General features: G+C 45.2%; 1 protein-coding gene across 1 annotated transcript; it reads left to right on the top strand.

The window, feature by feature from the left end:
• Nucleotides 1–13346: 13346 nt before the first annotated feature.
• LOC123447411 lies at nt 13347–17979 on the top strand. The gene is made up of 7 exons (XM_045124006.1): nt 13347–13405; nt 13529–13853; nt 15345–15622; nt 15748–16128; nt 16279–16755; nt 16844–16916; nt 17035–17979. Exons 2-7 carry the CDS (start codon nt 13697–13699, stop codon nt 17736–17738), a joined length of 2070 nt encoding a protein of 689 aa, XP_044979941.1. The 5' UTR covers nt 13347–13405; nt 13529–13696; the 3' UTR covers nt 17739–17979.
• The last annotated feature ends 4986 nt before the right edge of the window (nt 17980–22965 follow it).

Raw genomic sequence — 22965 nt, 5'->3', positions numbered from 1 at the left:
GAGTCACTGTACGAGCAGGCGTAAATTATAGAAAAAAATAACAATTAATTAGAGACTTAGCATGATTAGGTTCTGACGCGTGCGTATTTCATTTTTTATTTTTCCAGGTAATAAACGACACCAAGGAGGGCATGGACTCACGTTTTTGGTTGTCAGTTTTTCCCGTCAATATTTATTTGTCACAAGTTAGCTATATAACGTTCTCTAAAAGTTTTGTAGTCCCTAATTGAACGTTATCACATAAAAACCCAGATTATATTTAACGCTAATACATGCATGTCAGAGGACACCACGCGCAAACTCGTACAGTGCCAACAGAAGGTCAAAAACACTGCTGGTACATGCATGCAGTAACAAGACAGGGGCTCGATCACTGTAGAACCATGTGAAAAGTAAAGACATCAATTCAACAGCATGCTCATGTCAAATCGGAAGTATTTTTTATTGTTTCTCAGCCCATTCAACACGCACGTCATTTACTCCCTCGCTGTCCATCCCGTGCATCCCTCGTCCATCGCTTCAATATATGCTTTTCTGGTATTCTACTGAGCCGTAACTAAATCATGACCTGCCATAGTACAAACGGTTTAGTGCCGAGAAATTTTTTGGATTTCATATAAACCGTAAGATTATCTTAGTTTGTGTGACATGGAACTTACTATTAAGGCATGGCAGCAGACCATTCTAGAGTGCTCAAATGACCCCACACTCACAGTTAAAAAATGTTCCAAAAATGGACGTCTGATGCTCCGAAACAGTACATGCACTGGACCCAGGGCCAAACACTTGTGCCAAACAGGGACGCCTACACAGCCTAGCTAGTGCTGCTAGCGAAATCAGGCAGGGACAGCGACTAGATAGTTCATGATCCACACACATAGTTTAACGTATCATATATGCAGCACCGAGGTGCTCGGTCACACAAACTTCGCACTCGGTATGCTAGCTCCTGTAAATTGGACATGCTTCCTTATTAATCTGGAAACGGATAAGACCTATAGTCTTATCACATATGGTAGTATTCTTTTGATCAGTATGGTCTGAAACTCTGAAGGACCAACTTGAGATGTTAAGAGACTTAATTCAAGAGTGTCAGGTGATGGGGTGCAATGGGAGGGTAGCAATTATGGTTGTTATATTATGTACTTTGCTGTGTAACTGGCATATCAGCTGATAAAGCAGTTCTTGGGAGGCCGTACTGCCATGGTAAGAAAAACAAACAGTGAATTATCTAGCATTTACGCAGCACGGCAGCAGGTGTTCTTGTAACAGAATAGACAAACTGCTGACGGTTAGATGTTGTCAGAAAAATCATGACACCATATTTCGAACCGACACTTGTTAGATGGTGGAATTCGAATGAGCACTGTAAAGGCAGATGATATGCATCCAAGTAATGGTGTTTAGACCTGTTCGTAGCCAAATCTAGTACTATGTACTGTATGATACTAGCGTGCCATTTGAGGAGAATTTTCCTTAGATTCCTTTTTTTTTTTAGAATCTGTGCTGTCAACATTCCTAAACTTTAATTCTCAATATAAAAAAGGTATCTGTATTTATCCTGCACAGATATTATTACTAGATTTTTCATATCATTATATACATTTTTATTGACAGCTAGATAAAAATGTAATGGTCATGTTTGTTATGAACACTGTCTTGGTGTGCCGAATGACGAACGGAGGCATCAAAAAGATATCTGATGACCAAAACTAGCAGAAAAATAACTGTTGCAGTGGTCTGTTTTAATCATTATTATTGCTCAAAGTTTTGCTTGCCGTTCTGTACTATTACTGAAGGATATCTTATATGCTTCATTGAACAGAAGATTGTATTTCTTGATGTAGGGCATTTGAATTAGCTATTGTATTTGATACAAACAAAAGAGAAGAGGATAAACGAACTGACCAGTGGAAAGTGGCAAGGAAAGAAGAAGTATACATGGGCCTTTGAGATTTTTACAGGTAGCATTGTTTTATACGGGCCGGAGCCCAAAAATTCCAACACTTAATTGGTGCGAGGTTTGCCCTGGAAGCACACTCATTAGGTTTTTGATATATTAGCATCACAGCGCCACACTGACGAGATGAGTACATGGGATGATTCATGATAGTATATTTTATCTTCGAATGGATGAAGCTAGCAAATGATAAACGGCATTTGTATCTGTTTATGCAGAAACACTCTTTGAATTGAGTGCGTTTTCACCAGTCCTATTGATATGTGCTAGCTCTGTAAATGTCAGTTTGAAGAAAACATCTTATGTAAACTGTTTTCACCCATCTCTGCAACAACTCTGTCTCGTCAGTGATAAAAATGACATCTGAACTTGTATTGTTGCACAGACTCAACCAATAGTCTCTTGTACCATTTCCCAGTGATCTGGGACACACACAAGCATAGGTCACAATACTTCCAGGCTACTGGTATACCGTATACCTGTGTCGTTACTGATCTTGTCGTCTGGCACTGTTCACAATCCTTATGCAAATCTTTTAGTACAAATGCTTAGAATCATATGAAGCACGTAACTTTTCATATACCCCCCTGTCCCAAAATAATTGTCTCAACTTTGTACTAGCTCTAATACAAAATTGTACTAAGCTTAAAACACTTATTTTGGGACGGAGGGAGTAGAATGCTAACCTTTTACTACACGATGAATACGTAACGCAGTTTCAAGTTTTTTTGATGAACGTTTTACTAACAAAATTAAAAGTACGGCATGTTTATAATGGATGGATTTATTTTTTGAGGGGTCACCACGACACTTTATTTAAACATCAATAATTTCTGGTACAAATACGAATTCAGTAATGGTGGTTAACCAAATATGCCGCCCTGCAGTTAGAGTGACCGAGGCTTTAGCCAGATCGTGCACTTCAAAATTGGCTTCCCTTCCTTCATGTACAACTTCAGAAACAACAAACCGCTGCAGTCTGCTGTGATTGACAGTAGCTAGACAATCAGTGGCAACCCTGACGTCCTGATGGAGGGTAAACAGAGGGAATAAGCTATATATGAATCTAGCTGGTAAGGCACAACACAACTTCTGTATTCTGCATTCTGCAGTTATCATGCAGCATTGCAGGAGTTGATGGTCATGGTTGTGCTCACTGGTGACTGATGCAGTTTTGAACAAATATTCGTGTAGAGTTCTGGCTTTGTTTTCACTTTTGAGTTAGCTTTTCTTTATCAGTTTCATAATTTCTGCAACTAGTGTGTGCTGTGCTGACTGGCAAGATCAACCGGGAAGAAATTTGGAGGCATTACAAGCTAATTTTTGCGGCGTGTAACTAGTTAAGAGGGTGGAACTGCTCTCTCCAATTGTACTGAAAAATCTGGAAGTAACTCATGTAATGAAATGAAAATAACATGTGTGAGCGTGCAAATATCTGTTTGGTGCATAACCTGGCTTTCAGAACATAGGCCTCCAGACATAACTTGTCCAGTCGGGTAAAATCACTTAGTTTTTTCTTTTCTTTTTTGAAAGAATGACGGAAACTAATCTGACTGCTCTTGGAAACAGCTGCATGCTAACATGGTAGTTATGAACTTGCTGTGGAGTGTGGAGTCTCATTGTAGTTGTAGTAGCAAGTCGTGATTGCAGCGGCTGTTAACTTTAAACTTTTGTTCAGGAACTTGGAGCTGCATACAAGTTCTTTTGCTTGAGTTGTGTTGTGAGGCATTGGCAGTAGAGACTGGGCACAAATCCTGTAACCATATAGCTACTTGAGTTTGCTCACCTACTTTATTTTCTTCCAGAGTTTTAGAGAATCTCCAGAAAACAGTTAGCACACTGTTCATTGATTGGAGTTCCATTTGTGCTGTTATCATCTTTTGGGATCAGGAAACCGTTGTCAAACAATAAGAGTACGAAATTTCTGAATTCTAATACTGGATAGTAAGTCCTATTTATTTTCCAACTCACTGGATCTTAAACCAATTATTTAATGATATACTATTCTTAACAGTGCTTTAGCACTAGTAATTTTGGAACAAGTAGTGTGAATGCGTAAATGAAATGGGTCCCCATGGTAAGTAGAAACTGGACAATGCTTCAGTGTGAACCTTCTTTAGCACTATGACTGCCAACTCTTTATGAACTTAATTTAGCAGTTCATCTAATAAGGGGACAGATGACCGAAAAATAGAGTCGAAAGCCCATATGCATCTGACTTCATCCACCCTCACAATGAGTTCATGCAGCTTCTTTTGACTCCTACTTACAATGGTGCCATTTCTTTTGCAGCAGAACTGAAAACGATTGCTTCTTTTTATCCCTATCATCCTTTTCCCCTTTCATGGTGCTGGATACTCCGGTGCTGGTATCATGACGTTACTTCTTTCAAGAGGAACCGACCACTTAAGCAGCTGATGTTTTCTTATTAGAAACGGTTATCTGCAAACATACTTTAGCTTTTTAGCGCAGTTGTTTCATAAAAGATAATTTTTTCCACCCAAAGTAAAACCAAGACAGCGGTTGCACAGCATGTTCGTAATTTCACATTGAACTGTATCAGAGTGTAAGTGCTAAATTTTTACGATGTCAGGTTGGAGAAATTTTGAAGCCAACAAGATATGATCCTCAAAAAAGGACCTAGCAAGATTTCTTGCTTTCTCAATTTCATCATGAGATAAACAAGCATGTTAAACATGTGCATGCAGGTTCCCTCATTATGTCTTTTCAAATTCGTTTGAAGTATCCAATGATTAAAGGGAATAGCCCAACTTTCTATTCGATGTTGACATCAGTTTCATAATTCCTTTTCCTGTGATCAAGACTGCATTTTTGTCATGTTTTCCCCACGTTTATGCTTTTGCTTGTTCTGCTTCAAGCTCCCTAGGCAGTAGGCATGCATCTTTTTGTGAACTTATTTGCTCATCCAAGTTATTCTTCTCTGATCTGTGTTAAACAAGATATACTAATGAGAATACCAAGGAAGCACGTTTGTTTTCTCCCCTTGTGTGTGCTCTACTACTTATGTTTGCTTGGATTGGTTTCATTGTGTTCTCTGTTCCCTAAATTGACAGTTTCTCTGTTATAACTTATAAATGACAGTCTCGTTGTTACGGTTACTGCCTCAAGCGACGAAATATATGATTTTTAGGATCTAGGCTTAAAATCCAAAGAGCATAAGGTAGTCACATGTGCTGTTATCATCAAAACATGTGTTCCCCAGTAAGCAGTAGCAGATCTAAAAGCTAATTCTAAGTTTAGGTTACAACTAACGATCTATGCATGCCGCTGCTATAGTGCTATATGAAGTTGTTGAAGACGGTAGCATGGTAGTACGGGTCATTATACTACCCGCTCACGATGGTAAAGAACCAACGTAGTCTCTGAATTCTTATCTCACCAGCACACACTTTGTTGCTATCGTTTTCCCAGCAAACACAATCCTGCAGTTGATTGGCTCGAGCGAGCCTTATGAGTAGAGTATGAAGTATCGGTCATCAGGTGTCGAGTTCAGTACTTTGTCAGGACTCGGTGTCAATGTCCAGGTAATTCAAATCTGATGACTATAGACCATGAATCCTTGTCTTTTTCTGTTTTTCTCTAAAATCTCTTTGAAGAATATGTATTATGTCTACCTGTAAGCAACAGTGTCTGCAATGCTAGTTTATAGAGTATATTTATTATAACGAGTGAACCTCAACTTTGGAGCTTTGATTCTTACCGTTAGTACCCGGTATTCAAGAAAGTGCTCTAACTAATTATTACTGTTCTGGAATAGTAGCATTTTTCATGCTAAAAAGAATTTACATCTAGACTTGCCTAGGGCCGGAATCAGAGAGTAGTAAACCCGTAAAAGCCTCAGATAGTGACTGAACCTGACATAAGCAAAATGTTTGCGAGTTGCCTAAAGCCCTAGACTGCTTTACTTTACGGGGTACTTATTATGGTCCTATCTATACCCCTATGGATTTTAATCATGACAGTCAAGCAAATGACACCGGTGGGAACCGAATACGGGGTTTTCGGACTGCCACAGGAGGAACATTTGCGCACAGATAAACTTCATTTCCCATAAGCCGATCAGCTTTCTCCGTCCACATTTGCAAACAGATAAAGCGCCCATATATTTCCCTGTCATCTAACACTATTCGCATCGTATTGCTTCGCCGTCTGGTATTCAGATATCCTTCCCTGTTTGGGCACCGGCGGATTCTCGAGCAAGCCGGCCCCGGTCGAGATACTTGCACACAACAGCCTCCTTTTTCGGCTTGGAAAGTTGGGGGGTGGCCTACCCTTTCGGCCACACGCTGCTGTTGAGGCCTTCTCTTTTCTTCTCCTTCTTCTTGCTGTGATTCCTCCATCTTCCCCGCTAATCAGAGAACCGACACTGCAATGCATTCAGCTCTGCAACACTTTGTGATTAAACAACTTTTCGTTGGGGGTGCTAGCTTTCGAAACGGAATATGTCTCGATCGGCATATCTTAATCGCACGCAGTTGTTTTTTTTTTCTCTGTACCCAGGTTGAAGTGGTGCTTTGCTTGCGGCTCGCGGAGGCCGCCCATCTCTCCGCCCACGGATGTATGGCAATGTGGGCACTCAAGGTCTGATCCGATCCCAATACCACCTCCAAAGTTGTAAGGATTATTCCTACCTCGGTTAGTCTATTCCTGATCATCATCGTTCATTTTATCTTTTATCCCAGCTAGCCAGCAGCAGTGTCACATGCATAGCTGTCTGTTTCAAGCCTGAAACTCCAATCAATTAATTAACTAATTACAAAGGCCTCCAGCAAATTCGAGCTAAACAAAGCTTTTAGGAGAGGGCATCCCGGGTCCGTTTATCGAATTACGGGGGCTCTATTTCTTGATTTAAGACATGCATACTCTAATAAAAGCAAAGGAGAGGACTAGTTATTCTTGGGAAAAGCCTGGAAATGCGACCAACAGTTTCAGTTGAATACTATGTTGGAACTAATAGAACACATGTAATTTAGACCATAATCATTGGTTTGATGAGTAGGCGGGTTTTGTCTCTGGCATCATTACGATCAAAGATTACGCACGATCCAGTCGATCGATCTGCAGGGTCCAGGGTGGGTTAAATTCCCCCTTTTCTCCCCTGCTCATATTCCTTAAATTAAAGCCATGTGAAGATGTGGGCCTCCTTTGGTAATCGGGCTGGCCGATCACGCGTGCTTTAGCGTTTCTCATTAGATTAGGGACGCCAGCACAGCTTTCAAATTTTTAACAAATTGCGATCATGTGCGTGCTTCATTCCTGTTTACTCTAAGCTGTCGGATCTACCGACTGGTTTCACCGCCGGCCCATGACGTCACCATGCCACACTAGTTACTGCACTCCCTTGTTCAACCTTTTGCATCGACCAGTGCCAAATACTAAATCTGATGATGGTAATAATTGACCTAACCCAGTGGCAGGTTAATCAGTTAGTCTTTGGTTTGCTTAACTGTTCCCTGAATGTCAAACCAACACACGTCGCATTGCTCTAGGCAACAGCAAGAACAATAATCTTTGGATGGATGGGATGGTTCTATCTAGCTAGTGCTTCCTCCGTCTCAAAAATAAGTGACGTTAATTTAATACTAAGTTAGTATAAATATATATAATACTAAAACAACGATATTTATTTTAGGACGGAGGGAGTATAATTTTGTCGTAATCTAGTGATGGTAATTAAATTCCATTCATCAGGTAGTTAAACTTTTGAAATAGGGTTTCCCCCGCTTTATATTACTCCGGAGCAAAATATAAGTCATTTTAGACATTTCATTAGAAGACTACATACGGAGCAAAATGAGTGAATCTATACTCTAAAGTATGTCTATATACATTCGTATGTACTTTCGTAGTGAAATCTCTAAAAAGACTTACATTTAGGAACGGAGGAAGTATAAAACATCGAACACCGAACACAAGGTAACTGCTGGGGTGAACAACACATCAAGCCCAAATGGAAAGAAGAAGAAGAAGAAATAAATGCCAACAATGGCGGCTCGGCAAGCACATATGAACCTCCACTCCAGCGCCCTCCGTCTTTGTCCCACCAAGCGCCATGGCACTGGACCTTCGCGTACCTAAGCAACACCTCCAAGAAGGAATGTGACGCCAACGACGTTGCTGCCGGGACATGTCTTAGGGTTTCCTCCGACACGCGACGTGGAGCGAAGGATGGGTAGCACCGACACCCTTCAGGAAGGAATGGCGTGTTGAAATATGCCCTAGAGGCAATAATAAATTAGTTATTATTATATTTCTTTGTTCATGATAATCGTTTATTATCCATGCTATAATTGTATTGATTGGAAACACAATACTTGTGTGGATACATAGACAAAACACTGTCCCTAGTAAGCCTCTAGTTGACTAGCTCGTTGATCAAAGATGGCCAAGGTTTCCTGGCCATAGGCAAGTGTTGTTACTTGATAACGGGATCACATCATTAGGAGAATCATGTGATGGACTAGACCCAAACTAATAGACGTAGCATGTTGATCGTGTCATTTTGTTGCTACTGTTTTCTGCGTGTCAAGTATTTGTTCCTATGACCATGAGATCATATAACTCACTGACACCGGAGGAATGCTTTGTGTGTATCAAACGTCGCAACGTAACTGGGTGACTATAAAGATGCTCTACAGGTATCTCCGAAGGTGTTAGTTGAGTTAGTATGGATCGAGACTGGGATTTGTCACTCCGTGTGACGGAGAGGTATCTCGGGGCCCACTCGGTAATACAACATCACACACAAGCCTTACAAGCAATGTGACTTAGTGTAAGCTGAGGGATCTTGTATTACGGAACGAGTAAAGAGACTTGCCGGTAAACGAGATTGAAATAGGTATACGGATACTGACGATCGAATCTCGGGCAAGTAACATACCGAAGGACAAAGGGAATGACATACGGGATTATATGAATCCTTGGCACTGAGGTTCAAACGATAAGATCTTCGTAGAATATGTAGGATCCAATATGGGCATCCAGGTCCCGCTATTGGATATTGACCGAGGAGTCTCTCGGGTCATGTCTACATAGTTCTCGAACCCGCAGGGTCTGCACACTTAAGGTTCGACGTTGTTTTATGCGTATTTGAGTTATATGGTTGGTTACCGAATATTGTTCGGAGTCCCGGATGAGATCACGGACGTCACGAGGGTTTCCGGAATGGTTCGGAAACAAAGATTGATATATAGGATGACCTCATTTGATTACCGGAAGGTTTTCGGAGTTACCGGGAATGTACCGGGAATGACGAATAGGTTCCGGGTGTTCACCGGGGGGGCAACCCACCTCGGGGAAGCCCATAGGCCTTGGGGGTGGCACACCAGCCCTTAGTGGGCTGGTGGGACAGCCCAAGAAGGCCCTATGCGCCATAGAAAGAAAATCAAAGAGAAAAAAAAGGAGGAGGTGGGAAAGGGAAGAAGGACTCCACCCACCAAACCAAGTTGGACTCGGTTTGGGGGGGGGGGGGGGGGGGAGACCTTCGCCCCTTGGCTCGGCCGACCCCCTTGGGGCTCCTTGAGCCCCAAGGCAAGGCTCCCCCTCTTCCCCCTATATATACGGAGGTTTTAGGGCTGATTTGAGACGACTTTTTCATGGCAGCCCGACCACATACCTCCACGGTTTTTCCTCTAGATCGCATTTCTGCGGAGCTCGGGCGGAGCCCTGCTGAGATAAGATCACCACCAACCTCCGGAGCGCCGTCACGCTGCCGGAGAACTCTTCTACCTCTCCGTCTCTCTTGCTGGATCAAGAAGGCCGAGATCATCGCCGAGCTGTACGTGTGCTGAACGCGGAGGTGCCGTCCGTTCGGCACTAGATCGTGGGACTGATCGCGGGACGGTTAGCGGGGCGGATCGAGGGACGTGAGGACGTTCCACTACATCAACCGCGTTCACTAACGCTTCTGCTGTACGGTCTACAAGGGTACGTAGATCACACATCCCCTCTCATAGATGGACGTCACCATCATAGGTCTTCGTGCGCGTAGGAAAATTTTTGTTTCCCATGCGACGTTCCCAACATGGCGGCACCCTCAGGCATCACCACGTCGAAGTCGGATGAACCGGCTGAGATTTCTCCCGCACCCCATGCATGCCACCCGAACCGAAGCCATTCAATCATCTTGCACCCGCAAGCACGCGCCACCACGATCTTCGAGCCATCCACGCCGCCTCGCTGCAAACACCACCACGAGGTCAAGAAAGTAGAGTCGAGAAGCGTCCAGAGGCGAGAGCGGGAGCATGGGAGCCTCAAGGGAGGGAGCCACCTCCATCGCCGTCGCGCCGGAGGCCCATGCCTCCAGCACCGACATGGATTGCCGTCCGGACGCTGACACCTGAGGCAAACCAGGCCACCCGGGCCCGACCGAGCCCATATCGGGCCCGCAAAGCCCCGATCACCCCGCCCGCTGCACGCCGGCAACCGAGCCGCCACCCACCACGAGCCGGACGCACCGCCACCACCTTCCGAGAGCCACGCCGACCCACGTCATGTCGCCAGCCTGCCAAGACCTAGATGGGCCAAAGGGTCTAGATCTGGGCCTGGCGGGCACCGCCAGCCCGCGCCGTCGCCTCACCCCGTCGCCAACGGCGTCGCCATCGCCCAGAGTCTTCCCCCGCCCACGCAGGACCGCCAAAGCCTAAGTGCATCGCCCCTCCATCCCGCGCTGGAGAAGCCCCTGGATGGGAAGGGCTAAACTAACACAGCTAGCATTATATTGCGTACGTATATGTGATATGTGTAGATGATACGAATGACGCTAGGTACGTATTCCCTCCGTTCCTAAATATAAGTCTTTCTAAAGATTTCAGTACGAACTACATACGGAGCAAAGTAAGTCAATGTATACTTTAAAACATGTCTATATACATTCTTTAATGAAACCTATAGAAAGACTTATACTCCCTCCATCAAAATTATTTGTTGCTAAAATGGAGAAAATAGATGTACCTAAATCTAAAAAACGTCTAGATACATTCATTTGTAGCGACAAGTAATTCCGAATTGAAGGAGTATTTATGAGTAGTAGAATAGGCGGAGGTGGAAGGGGTGGTTTAGGGCGTAGGAGATTACCAGGCCGTGGCGGGGCGGTGTGGTGTGAGGGTTGGGTTGGGGGCCGGCGGGGCGGTTGGTTTGGGGAGAAGCATAAACCCGGCCGGAAAGGAGAAAGGAACCTAAAGCTGTGCCGGGGCGGGGAGATAAAAAGGAAAAGTGGCCCACAAGCGATGCATCACCATTCAGATTTCAGCAGCTAGCCGCAAGTTGGAAAGCGCCGGGGACCCACCCATCGATCCATCCGTCCATCGTAGCAAAACATAGCAGCGGATGGGTCCCGAACGTGTCGAAAGCCTGCGCCATCACAGCACAAACAGTTGCCGGATCATGTCATCCCTCCGTCGCCCTTTAGCTACCCAAATCAATCACCCTCTCTCTTTTTGTAATTTTGCTAGCTGCTGCTCGGTGCTCAGCGCTAGCTAGAGAATGGGAGAGAGATGGTCGCCATCATGAGCTCCTCGCACGCTGCCGAGAGCCGATTGGAGGAGCACGCACGGCTTGATTTCAGTTTTAGTTAATCAGCAGCTGAGTTGTCGTTAGACGGACGGAGAACGGGTTACTGTCAGACATACACAAGAGACCCATCCAATCTTATATATACTCCCTCCGTTTCTAAATCTAAGTAGGTTTAACTAATGAACTACATACGGATGTATATAGACATATTTAAAGTATAGATTCATTCATTTTGCTTCGTATGTAGATACCTAGTGAAATATCTTAAAAAACATATAGGAGCATTTAGGAACGGAGGGAGTACTATATATATGTTAACGCTCCTGACTCTTGACCCTGCTTCCTTTACGTGCGCACGTCGTTTTACTTCACCATGAAAAACTCGGTTTGATTTGATCCCGCCGACTTTGGTAAAAGGACGGTGGCCGTTTTCAAGTTGCTGGTTAATTTTTACGTACCACAAAAAAACAACAATGAGCGAGCGAGCAATCAGTCAGATGTGTGAACGAACCACATCTTTTGGGCGTCTATTAGTGGGGCCTTCGGATTCGGATGACTGTTTTCCTCGTCACCGGCCGGCTGGCTCCAACGGGGGCCTTTTCCGGGTCCTGCCAGTGTGGACAGTGTGAGCACGCTCCTCTTTATCGATCGGGCTCCTGGGTTTCCGCTGCAGCTGGCGGCACAATCTTTATCATCGACACCAACATTATCCGCTAATTATCGTTATTAGCATTAGCATGTCTCTGTTGTAAACAAGCATCAGCATCAGCACCAGCACCAGCGTGTCCAACTCCATCGCGCTTTAGAATATCTAGCGTTTGTTTGGAACACATGGAATTTATAATATCCGCATCCGCTAATGAGTAATGATGTCAGATGTGAACCAGCCGGCCGGCCGGCTCCCTGCACTGGTAGCTTTTCAGTTAGACTGTTAGTGACATCTATTCACTCAGAACACTCATATGCGATGCAGCAATGCTGATTTCCATCTTCTTTTGATAGTGTATCCAGGGTGGCAATGCCGACATATATACTTGCATGCTTGTTGCAGCAATCACAGAGAGCGCCGTGACTTGTGACTGTGGCATTGGCGGCGTCCACCCCAGAGCCCAGATAGACGGCGGAGCAACCAGAACAACGCAGCAAGTAACTTTAACATGTTACTACTACCACGGGTCCATGCATCTGCATGGTGCATGCATTGGCGCCAGTGTGTGCAACTCAGGTGAGGGACAGTTAATCGGTGCTGGCAAAAAGCATAGCCACCACCACCACCACCAAGGATCGATCCGGTACATGCATTGGCTGCTAATCACAGTACATCATCTCTTGTGACGGGCACGCCGGCCGAGGCATGCATGCATGCATGCCCCCGGCCGGCAAGATCTACATGGGGCCGCGTGTATGAACGTGACGTAAACCGTCAAAGCCAAGAAGGGGCATGGGAAAGCGCGGGAAGGAATCGAGTACCAACCTTGGGGCCCTCCCTCTTTCCACCATGAGCTGACTAGGCTAGCCTCCTTCTCTCCCAGCCGGGGCCACACGCCAGCCAGCCAATGGCATGCACCTCCTCCAATCTCCATAGATGGCAGGCAGGCAGCTTTGTTGGCTCCGTTGGCCAGCCAAAGACAAGGGCAGAAGATTGGGATATTTCTATCCCATGTACAAAAGCCATCTGACGCATGCAGGACACAACACAAAGCAAAAGCAAAGGACCCAACCGAGGAACGGAGGGAGAGGCAGAGCTTGTGAAAGACGAGAAGAATCCCACCATTTGTTTGCAAGCAAAATAATCCCGCCATCTTTGCTATAAAGCACGCCCGCCCCTCTCCCCCTTTCCCTCCCTCCCTCCTCTCTCTTCTTCCTCCTATCTCCTTCTCCTCGAGCGCCATTAGCCATCAGCACCCCAAGGTCCGCCTCCTCTCCCTCCTCCTCATGCGACGATCTGCATGCACCGCTCCTCTGAATTGGTCCGTTTCTATGAATTATATGATGACTCATGTGTGTGTGTCTGCCATTGCGTCTTTCTTGCAGGTCTTGTACATTTGTAGCTGACGAACGATTCATTGCTAGCTGTTCGAGGAGGGCTGGTGTGGCTGTCCGCATTTTAGCTTTGGAGAGCCCGTGCCTGCCTAGCTCCGCTCCAAGCGTCGATCCTTTTGCTGTGGGAGCTTTTGGGGGAGGAAGGAGTTAAGCAGATTGATGGCGCCGGTGAGTCTGCCTCCGGGTTTCAGATTCCACCCAACCGACGAGGAGCTCATCATCTACTACCTTAAGAGCAAGATCAACGGGAGGCAGATAGAGCTCGAGATCATCCCGGAGGTTGATCTTTACAAGTGCGAGCCGTGGGATCTGCCAGGTGCGTCCTGCTTAATTTCCTCCTTCCTAAGACAAATGCTTGTGTTCATACTTCATACTAGCTACCTCCTGATCAGAGTATCTCAATCCAAAACCCTATGTCCATGCATGCAAGGACCAGCAGTTAATTCACATCCTTGGTTGGCCATCTAGTAGGTTCACGTCGCTAATTAACTTGATGATCAGCTTCGTAGTTAATTTGGGGAAAAGGAGATACAAGCATTCCGAAATAGCCAACCAGCAAGTTAGTTAGGAGTAGCGAAATTGCTCTTTTAGATTAATAGCTGTTTGAATTACACTGTTACAAGTCCTCCGTGGATTAATTATGGGATTTTGCACTGCACAGACCTTGTTCTTCAAGGAAAGCACCTACGCACACCACTCTGATATTTGTTTTGGATGCCCTGTCGTGAAGATATTAAGCAATCTTATTCAATTCTTGTACTACTTGCTATCCCATCCAAGAAATCCCAGTGCCAATCCTCGAGGAAAGAATAATCAGAAGTTCCCTTCTTGATGAGCACTTCATCGTCCCATTATATTCTAATATTAACAGGCCCTTGTTCAATGCCACTCTAACTTAATATTTGCATCAATGCATGCATTTGTAGAATATTTAATGGGTTTCCACCCATAAAATGCTTTCATGAAAGAAATATGTATATATATAGTTCAGTGTACCATCCCCGTGCATCCTAGCGCTCTGTGTCTAAAAACAAAATAAGTTACTAACTATACTGTGGAACTTGCACCTACTTTCAAGCATTTTATGCACACCGAAAGGTGTGATATTGATAGATCTTGCTCCTCTTTGTTGAAAGAAACTAATCTTGCAATACCAATGTCAAAATTCTCCCAAGTGTAAAGGCCATCACGTAATGTCTCTGTCCCTGCATTGAGCTACCTGAAAGGGAAAGAAATCCTTTATCACAGTGACACCAAAGCTAAAGCCTATATATTTTGGATCATGTCACAGTCACGCAGAGATTTGAAGAAAAGATATATTCTCTTTATCCACTTGCAATTTGCTTTCGAGCTTGATCGTCTGCTAAAAACCACCCTGCTGAATGCATTGCGTGAAACTGGTACCGTAAAAAAAAAAACTTCAAATTAAGTAAAGATGATTCGTTTGTTCTTCGTTGGTGAGTGACAACACCAAACAAGAAATTAAGAAAGCAAGCTGAAAGATGAGCTAAGTCAAGTCAAGAAGATGAATAAAAAGTTGCATGAGTCAAGAAGATGAACAAAGGTTGCACAGTTTCCAAGACGAGATAATGCATATAAAGTGTCGTCTAGTTTTTCTTTTGTACGACGGTAGGCTAGCTATATATATAATGGTCGGTAGACACACATTTGGTTTCTACAATTAGCTAGCTCTAATCACGGTTAAGGTACACGTAGCTACTCATAAAAGACGGCTTATCTCGTCTTAATATATATGTGCACTGTACTGTACTGTATGCATGACTTCTCCCTTACCTTTAATTTTCAGAAAAGTCATTCCTTCCGAGCAAAGACCTGGAATGGTACTTCTTCAGCCCGCGAGACCGCAAGTACCCGAACGGGTCGAGGACGAACCGCGCGACCAAAGCCGGGTACTGGAAGGCAACGGGCAAAGACCGCAAAGTGAATTCGCAGAAGCGTGCGGTTGGCATGAAGAAGACCCTTGTTTACTACCGTGGCCGAGCCCCCCATGGGTCTCGCACCGACTGGGTCATGCACGAGTACCGCCTCGACGAGAGGGAATGCGAGATCGACAACGGCTTACAGGTACCACCACATTACTCCCCACTACACTTGTACACTGGGGGGGGGGGGGGGGGGGGGAATCATGAAGTAATCACGTATTGCCCAGAGAGTCTTGATCTCTTCATGGTTTTGTAATTTGTATACAGGATGCGTACGCATTGTGTCGGATTTTCAAGAAGACGGCGCCCGGGCCGAAGATCATGGAGCACTACGGCGCGGCGCAGTACCACGGGGAGCAGCCGCAGTGGACGCCGAGCAGCGTCGAGCGCTCCCCGACGCCGTGTGATGGAAGGGGCGGTGGCGATGACTTCGAGAGCAGCAGCTTCTCGTTCCCGACGGAGGCCCCGATGACGTCGGGATCCATGCACGGCGGCGGCGGGTTCGGGATGCAGATGATGGGCGGCATGCCTCACCCTCACGAGGACGGCAGGTGGATGCAGTTCTTGAGTGAAGACGCCTTCAACGCCACCAACCCCTACTTCATGAACCCAGCTTCTGCCTCCAACTTCTCATGCCTTCCATCCAAGGTACATATATATATATATATATATATATATATATATATATATATATAGACAGAAATGACGCCACTGTTTCAGAATTGAACTAGTGATTTGTTCAGCTCAGATGCGGTAAAATTTTGAGTGCTTAATGCATATACGTGTTGATGCATGCAGGTGGATGTTGCACTGGAGTGTGCAAGGCTGCAGCACAGGCTGGCCCTGCCGCCATTAGAGGTTGAGGACTTCCCGCACGACGTCAGCCTCGACACCAAGACCGGCATACTCCAGAGCAACACCAACGAGGTCGACATCCTCCAGGAGTTCCTGTCCGTGGCCTCGGCGTCTCAGGAGCTGATCAACGGCTCCGGCAGCAGCAGCAGCTATCCTGATATGTGGCTAGGTGCCGGCACCAGCAGTGGCGGCGGCCACTACATGAACGAGCTGTCCTCTCTCGTTGATCTCGGCGCGGCCAAGGCCAAGGAGGAGGTCGACAATTTCTACCATATGTGCGGCATTGGCGCGTCGATGATGAGGCGTGATGACGAACCGGGAAGGCTGGTTGAGATCAGTGACATGCAGGAGTTCAAGGAAGGGAAGAAGCGGGTTGAGAACCTCAGAGGTGTCAAGCTGCTCAACAATGATCTTGGAGAGGTAATTAACTTGCCTCCACAATAATTTCGTACGTGTTTAAGATATGTATTTGGTTGCTGATCACAAGCTATCAATTCTCCTGAAGCAGATCGTGGTGGAAGGAGATGAAGCAGAAGGCGGCATCGCGCACTATCCCATACAAGATACCGCAGAGAATTCAGGTACTTCAAATTTTTTGGCTGTACCTGTAACATATACGCGATCAGTTGGCTTAACTAGCTCTTGTTCAGAGGTAGTAGCTAGCCTTCACGCATGCACTAACTGGGTGTTAGACTGCAGGAGAAGCCGGTCACCACATGACCGATCATACCACTGACCAAGGCGGCATCGACACGGCCCCCATCTTCTCGCAATCTCAGCCTGACGACTTCGCTCTTGCTATTGGTTTCGGCAACGACGACGACGCCAACCCCGACGCGTCCTTTGATCTGTACGGGAAGGTCGACGTGCAGCGCGGGCTCTTCGTGTCGCGGGTCGGCGCGGCGAAGACATTCTTCCACCGCGTCGAGCCGCCGAACAAGGTCAGCTTCCACCTGAATCCAGCAGCGAGCGAGGTCAGCAAGGCGATCGAGAAGTTCCATTATCTGCCCGTCACGTCCAAAGTTAGTGCTAGTGGTAGTAGCAGTAGGGTCTCCGTGTTTGGCAAGGTGAAGGCGCTCATCAGGGGCAAATTCCCGACGATGAGGAGGCCGCCATCATCATCGTCATTGCCGCGGCACCGGAGGTCGGAGACGACAGTGAGTGAGCTGCTGCAGATCGTGTCGCTCCTCCTGGCACCCAAGGGAGACGTAACCGAGCGAGAAGAGACGGCGAGGAAGAAGGCGAAGCCGGGACGATGGGGCTGCGACGGCGGGTGCGGCAGCTCGTGGCAGCTTGTTGGGCTCCCCGGCAAGGGGAGCAAGGGCATTTCCAGCATGTTTTTGAGTGGGAAATGGGCGTTTCTAACCTCTGCATTGGCGGCCGTCCCGTGCAATCACCTCTGAAAGGTCGTACGTCGTTCGATTCTTCGGCTGTCTCTGATCATGGCTACTTATTGTAAACACTATTTGTTCGTTTGTTCTACGGTAAACCTCAGTACGTAGCGGCGCTTGCGTCTGTTGATTATAATAACCGGGTGTGAAACTGGAGGGCGTCGTCACGATTTGTACGTACGCGCATTAACTTGTATCAAAACATATTGTTTATACTATATATATGAATTGTAAGTGCAGATATATATATACACATATGGATATACATACAAATTGTATTCAGCCATCGTATTTCTTCCTGGAAGTTTTGAACTGTGTGCTTCAGTGTTTGCTTCACGCGAATTCCGATTCTGTTCCTTGGCATTGTTTTCCTTATAACAGAGCTGGTCTATGTTGCTAGCAGTTCCAAGGGAAAATTTCCATTCAGACCAACCTCGTCTTTTTTTTTTCTTGTGTCTTCATGACAACTATGCCATGCACCTAGTCTTATATAAGGTTTCTGCATTTTTTGTGGTGCGGCCAAACAACTTCTATTATAGATTTACAAGCAAAAGAGCCCATGCGTTGCAACGGAAGCAAACCATACAACACGTTTTAACCTAATAATCAGGACTTGAGATATTTATTTAAACTTACTGCATAAACAGAATTTAAAAATTGTTAAATAAGTAAAATAACATCATATTTAGATTATACGCATCACTATAGATTCAAATTACATTATAAATAGAAATTTAAAAAATTAAATAGGTAAGATACATTAGATTTTGATTCAACACATTTTTTGAATGAAAGTTCATATGTAATAATTTAAAATTAAAGTTACAGTTTAAAAGATATATATTTTTCAAGTATTTGTTAATTATAATTGGACCGCGGATTAATTAACAACACGGATCGGCCTCGTTATGAAAAATGGATTGTACGCTATTGATTAAAATTACAGCATAAATATTATTTAGAAATTATTAAATAAATAAAATAACATTATATTTAGCTTGTGCGCATCATTATTGATTAAAATTACATTATAAACAGAATTTTGAAAAATTAAATAGATAAACTAACATTATATTCAGATTTTACATATTTTTCTAATAAAATTTCATATATAATAATGTAAAATTGGAGTTACCGTTTAAAAGATATAATTTTTTAAAGTATTTTGCATTTATAATTGAACTACATATTAATTAATTTAAATCTGTAGGGGTGTTTTTGAAAACATACGGAAAATGATTGGTTTTTTTACTCAAGTATGTACTGCGGGTTTATTTTATGAAAACTGAAGGAGGTTTCTACAAAAAATCCAAAAAACGATTCGGTCTCTCACTGTATTATGTACCGCGGGTTGATTTCGCAAAAGAACAGGGGGTTTCTGTAAAAACGGGAAAAACGATTCGTTTGTCACTTAAATCCGGACTGCGGATTGATTTGGGAAAATCCAGGGTGTTTTTTGCAAAAATGACGACAACGGACGGAAGAAGCACTGCGTGCTTTATTATTAGGGAGAGATAGGGTATTTTTGATTCACATGGTTTTAAAAACATGAGAATTGAGAAAAGACAGTAATAAAATATGATTCCATATGAAAAATAGACAAATGGGAAAACAGGAATTTGCGAAGTTGTGTGTTTGATACGCGGGAAGAGGAATCCTAAAAGATGTAGTCAAATTAAGATTAAAACACGTGCAAAGGTGATATTAGGTTATAATAGGAATGTAATAAAGATGTCTGACTTGATTGTAAAATTTCTTTTGTTTTTTCTATGAAACTCAAACCAAAGAAAAAACTCCAACACATCGACCCAAACGGACGACGTTTTTGTCTGTTTGGGTCGGCCCGACGGCATCCGTGTCCGCTTTTGCAATTGGATTGGCGCTTGCATCCAACACATACGGCCAGCGATCCATTTTTAGGCGACCCCAATTAAACATTTTGAAAAATATGAAAACAATTAATTAAATATTAATGCCGGTCTGAAAGACCGATGATAGTCCACATTACATTAAATATAAAATTAAATAAACTAAAAACGAGGAGGCGCGCTGCCCTACGCGTCCTCCTCCTCCTCGTCGTCAGGCCGGTGAGGTCGACGAGCGTCGGCATCGGGCCAGCCCAGGGAAAGGCCGTCTCCTAGGCGGCTGCGACGTCGTCCGTAGGTGGTTGCACCCGCGTTCGCTGGACAGCACGTCGGTCCTCCACCTCAGCTTCAGCCTCGCGCTCCATCAGCTTGATTCGTTGGGCCTGTGTGTCCTCCTCCCTCACCCGTCACTGCCGCCAGTGCTCCAGGTAGGCCGCCTCCTCCTCCAGCGTCGCACCTAGCCATACGGTTGAAGCGCTGACCCACTCGCGCACGACCCCGTCCCAGACGTACAACTCGAGCCTGAGGACTAGCGATCCTGGCTCGGCAAGGGGCGGTGGGGCTAGCGGGGGCACGACATAGTCGTCGGCAGCGGAGAGCGCAATGGCCTCCGCCAGCTGCTTCTTGTAGGCATCCTCCTCCTCCTCCTTCATGCGCGCCTCCTCCTTGCTCGCACGCAGGATGGCCGCCAACGCGTCCTGGTACGCCGCCAACGCGTCCTGGTCTTCTTCGCGCACGACGAGCGGCAGTGGCGGTCTAGCCACCACTTTGCGGACGACACGCCCGCGATGCTCCTCGTGCTCCAACGCGAACTGGGACTCCCAGTCCAGGGAATCTATAGCGTAGGCGGGGTTGCGCTGCTGCTTTGGCGTCAACTGCTCTCGTCGATGCCTCACCTCCTTCGCATGCGCCCGTGCCGACCGCGGCAACCCTAGCACCGGGATCCTCTCTGTATCCAAATGTCAGTCGTACGGTAGCGTAACATCGGGGTAAGGGAGGGGACACTAGTGGAAAATGAGCCATTAGTCCCGGTTCTGCAACCGGGACTAAAGGCGCAAACTTTTAGTCCCAATTGTGTTGCGAAGTGGGCCTAAAGGTGCTCCATGTTGCCGTTATGGGGGCGCGAGGGCAGGAGGACCTTTAGTCCCGGTTGGTAACACCGACCGGGACTAAAAGACGGCCACGCGTTAGCAGCAGCCAGGCGCTGTTTTTTTAAGACGAGTTTTGGGATTTTGGAGGCTTTAGGGGTTTCATATTGTGTTTCCACCTTTTCTTGTTGTGTCCATCATCTTTCTGTCTATCGTCGACATAAGAAACTTCACCGTCCTTCTTCTTATTATATTCTTGGATGTTGATTGGGACAGTGTCCCTAACAATAACTTCACACTGATATATAAATTTGCCTTTGCTCTGCTTGGGACCAATCGGTTGGTCATTTGGAGTGACTTCTTCGATCGTGAACCGTTCATCCTAGCCCAACCTTTTCTTCGGGCATCGTCTCCTTATAGAAATTTGGCTCGATCCGAAGGGCTAAAAGAAGAAAGAAACGTTAATATATACACATACAAAATAGTTAATACATCTAGGCAGACACACTTAACTAATATATATATATATATACACCTCGTCGGACTTTGCAAGAGTTAAGGCTCCAACACCCGCGGAGCCTCATCCCCTCCCTCCTCAATTCGATCACCGGAGCTGTCATCTCCTCATTCCTCCATTCGATCACCGGAGCCGTCTCTCCTCCCTCCTACATTCGATCGGTGTTGTTGAGATACGACAAGGTGATATCATCACCTCCGTCGCGGATTATATCCCCAACAACTCTTCTTTTTCTAAGCCTTTGTCCATAGTTTTTGAAAATATTACAACATGGCAATATACAACCATGAGAGATGGATCAGGGACCAACTCGACGGAGATGCAACACCACAACTTGTAATTCCACCGATTGAAAAAAATTAGGCAAAACCCAAGTATAGTAGCGCTTGCATGGCAAAAAAACCTAGTAAACCTAGTACTTCAACTTCACTTCTGATCTCACTTCTTGCAAGATGCTTTAGCAAGCTAACTCTAGCTTGCAAAATCATCTTATATTGTGGGACGGAGTGAATACAATGTAAGATTGCAAATTAGATGGATGGGTAGGGGGCATGACATCCCGATGGCAGTGGCCAACAACACCAACGTTTAATATTCTCGTGACAATCACGTTCCCATGTTTTTTGTTTCAGCCATGATGAACTGCAATAGATTTTAAACGAGGGGCACGTCCTTCCTTGGGAAGCCGTCGTTTCCCTTCCCCACCATGGGGCCACACAACTCGTTGTCTACCTCGGCCACAACGAGGTGTTCTTCCACCGCTAAGGCTTTCTGATGACACCCTCGAGCATGATGATGGATGGACGAGGCCGCTTTCCCCTATCCGCAGGCTCTCTCTTGATCTTGATCTCAATTTCTATCCTCATTTGTTGGATTTTCATCCCGTATAGGAGCAGGTCTTCACACATCTAACAAGTACCTACAACAAAAGACCATAGCTCACGTCACCGCGAGACCGGGCGACTCACCTTTCTGGAAGGGTCCGATGAGGACAAAAATTGCTTTCTTTAACAGAACTAGGTTTATCATAGGTAATGGTGAATCAACTAGATTCTGGGAGGATACATGGTTAGGGGAGGAGCCCTTGGCCCTTCTGTATCCGCAGCTTTATAATATTGCCCAACGCAGACAAACGTCCATTGCAACAGTGTTGCGTGAGATTCCTCTAAAGATTCAGTTCCGTAGAGCCTTGATTGGTGATATATGGATTAGATGGCTGCATCTAATCAGAAGGCTGATGGATATTAGACTCTCGGATTTCCCTAATAGTATTCAATGGAGGCTGACCACTAATGGTATATTTTCAGTAAAATCTACGTATGCGCACCTCATTGATTCTTCACCTATTCCAAAGTCCATCCATATATGGAAGGTCAAGGTTCCCCTTATAATAAAAATCTTCATGTGGTTTGTTCACAAAGGAGTTGTTTTAACTAAGGATAACTTGGCCAAGCGAAATTGGAAAGGAAATCAAAGATGCAGCTTTTGTCAGAATAAAGAAAAATATTAAGCACCTCTTTCTAGATTGTCCTATGGCTAAACTTGTATGGCGCTCGATACATATTACTTTTAACATTTCTCCTCCTACTAGCATTAACATGTTATTCGGGACGTGGCTGGAGGGGGTTAATGTTGATTATGCTAAACTTATTCGGATTGGAACATGTGCACTTTTGTGGGCTATATGGAATTGCAGAAATGATCTAGTTTTTAACAAACAACGGTATATTCACTTTTTGCAGGTCATCTTCAGGGCTACCGTCTTGATC

This window comes from Hordeum vulgare, chromosome 4H (assembly GCF_904849725.1).
Source record: "Hordeum vulgare subsp. vulgare chromosome 4H, MorexV3_pseudomolecules_assembly, whole genome shotgun sequence".
Taxonomy (NCBI): domain Eukaryota; kingdom Viridiplantae; phylum Streptophyta; class Magnoliopsida; order Poales; family Poaceae; genus Hordeum; species Hordeum vulgare.
The sequence above is the reverse complement of the archived record's forward strand: the minus strand, read 5'-3'. Positions and strand labels throughout refer to the sequence as shown.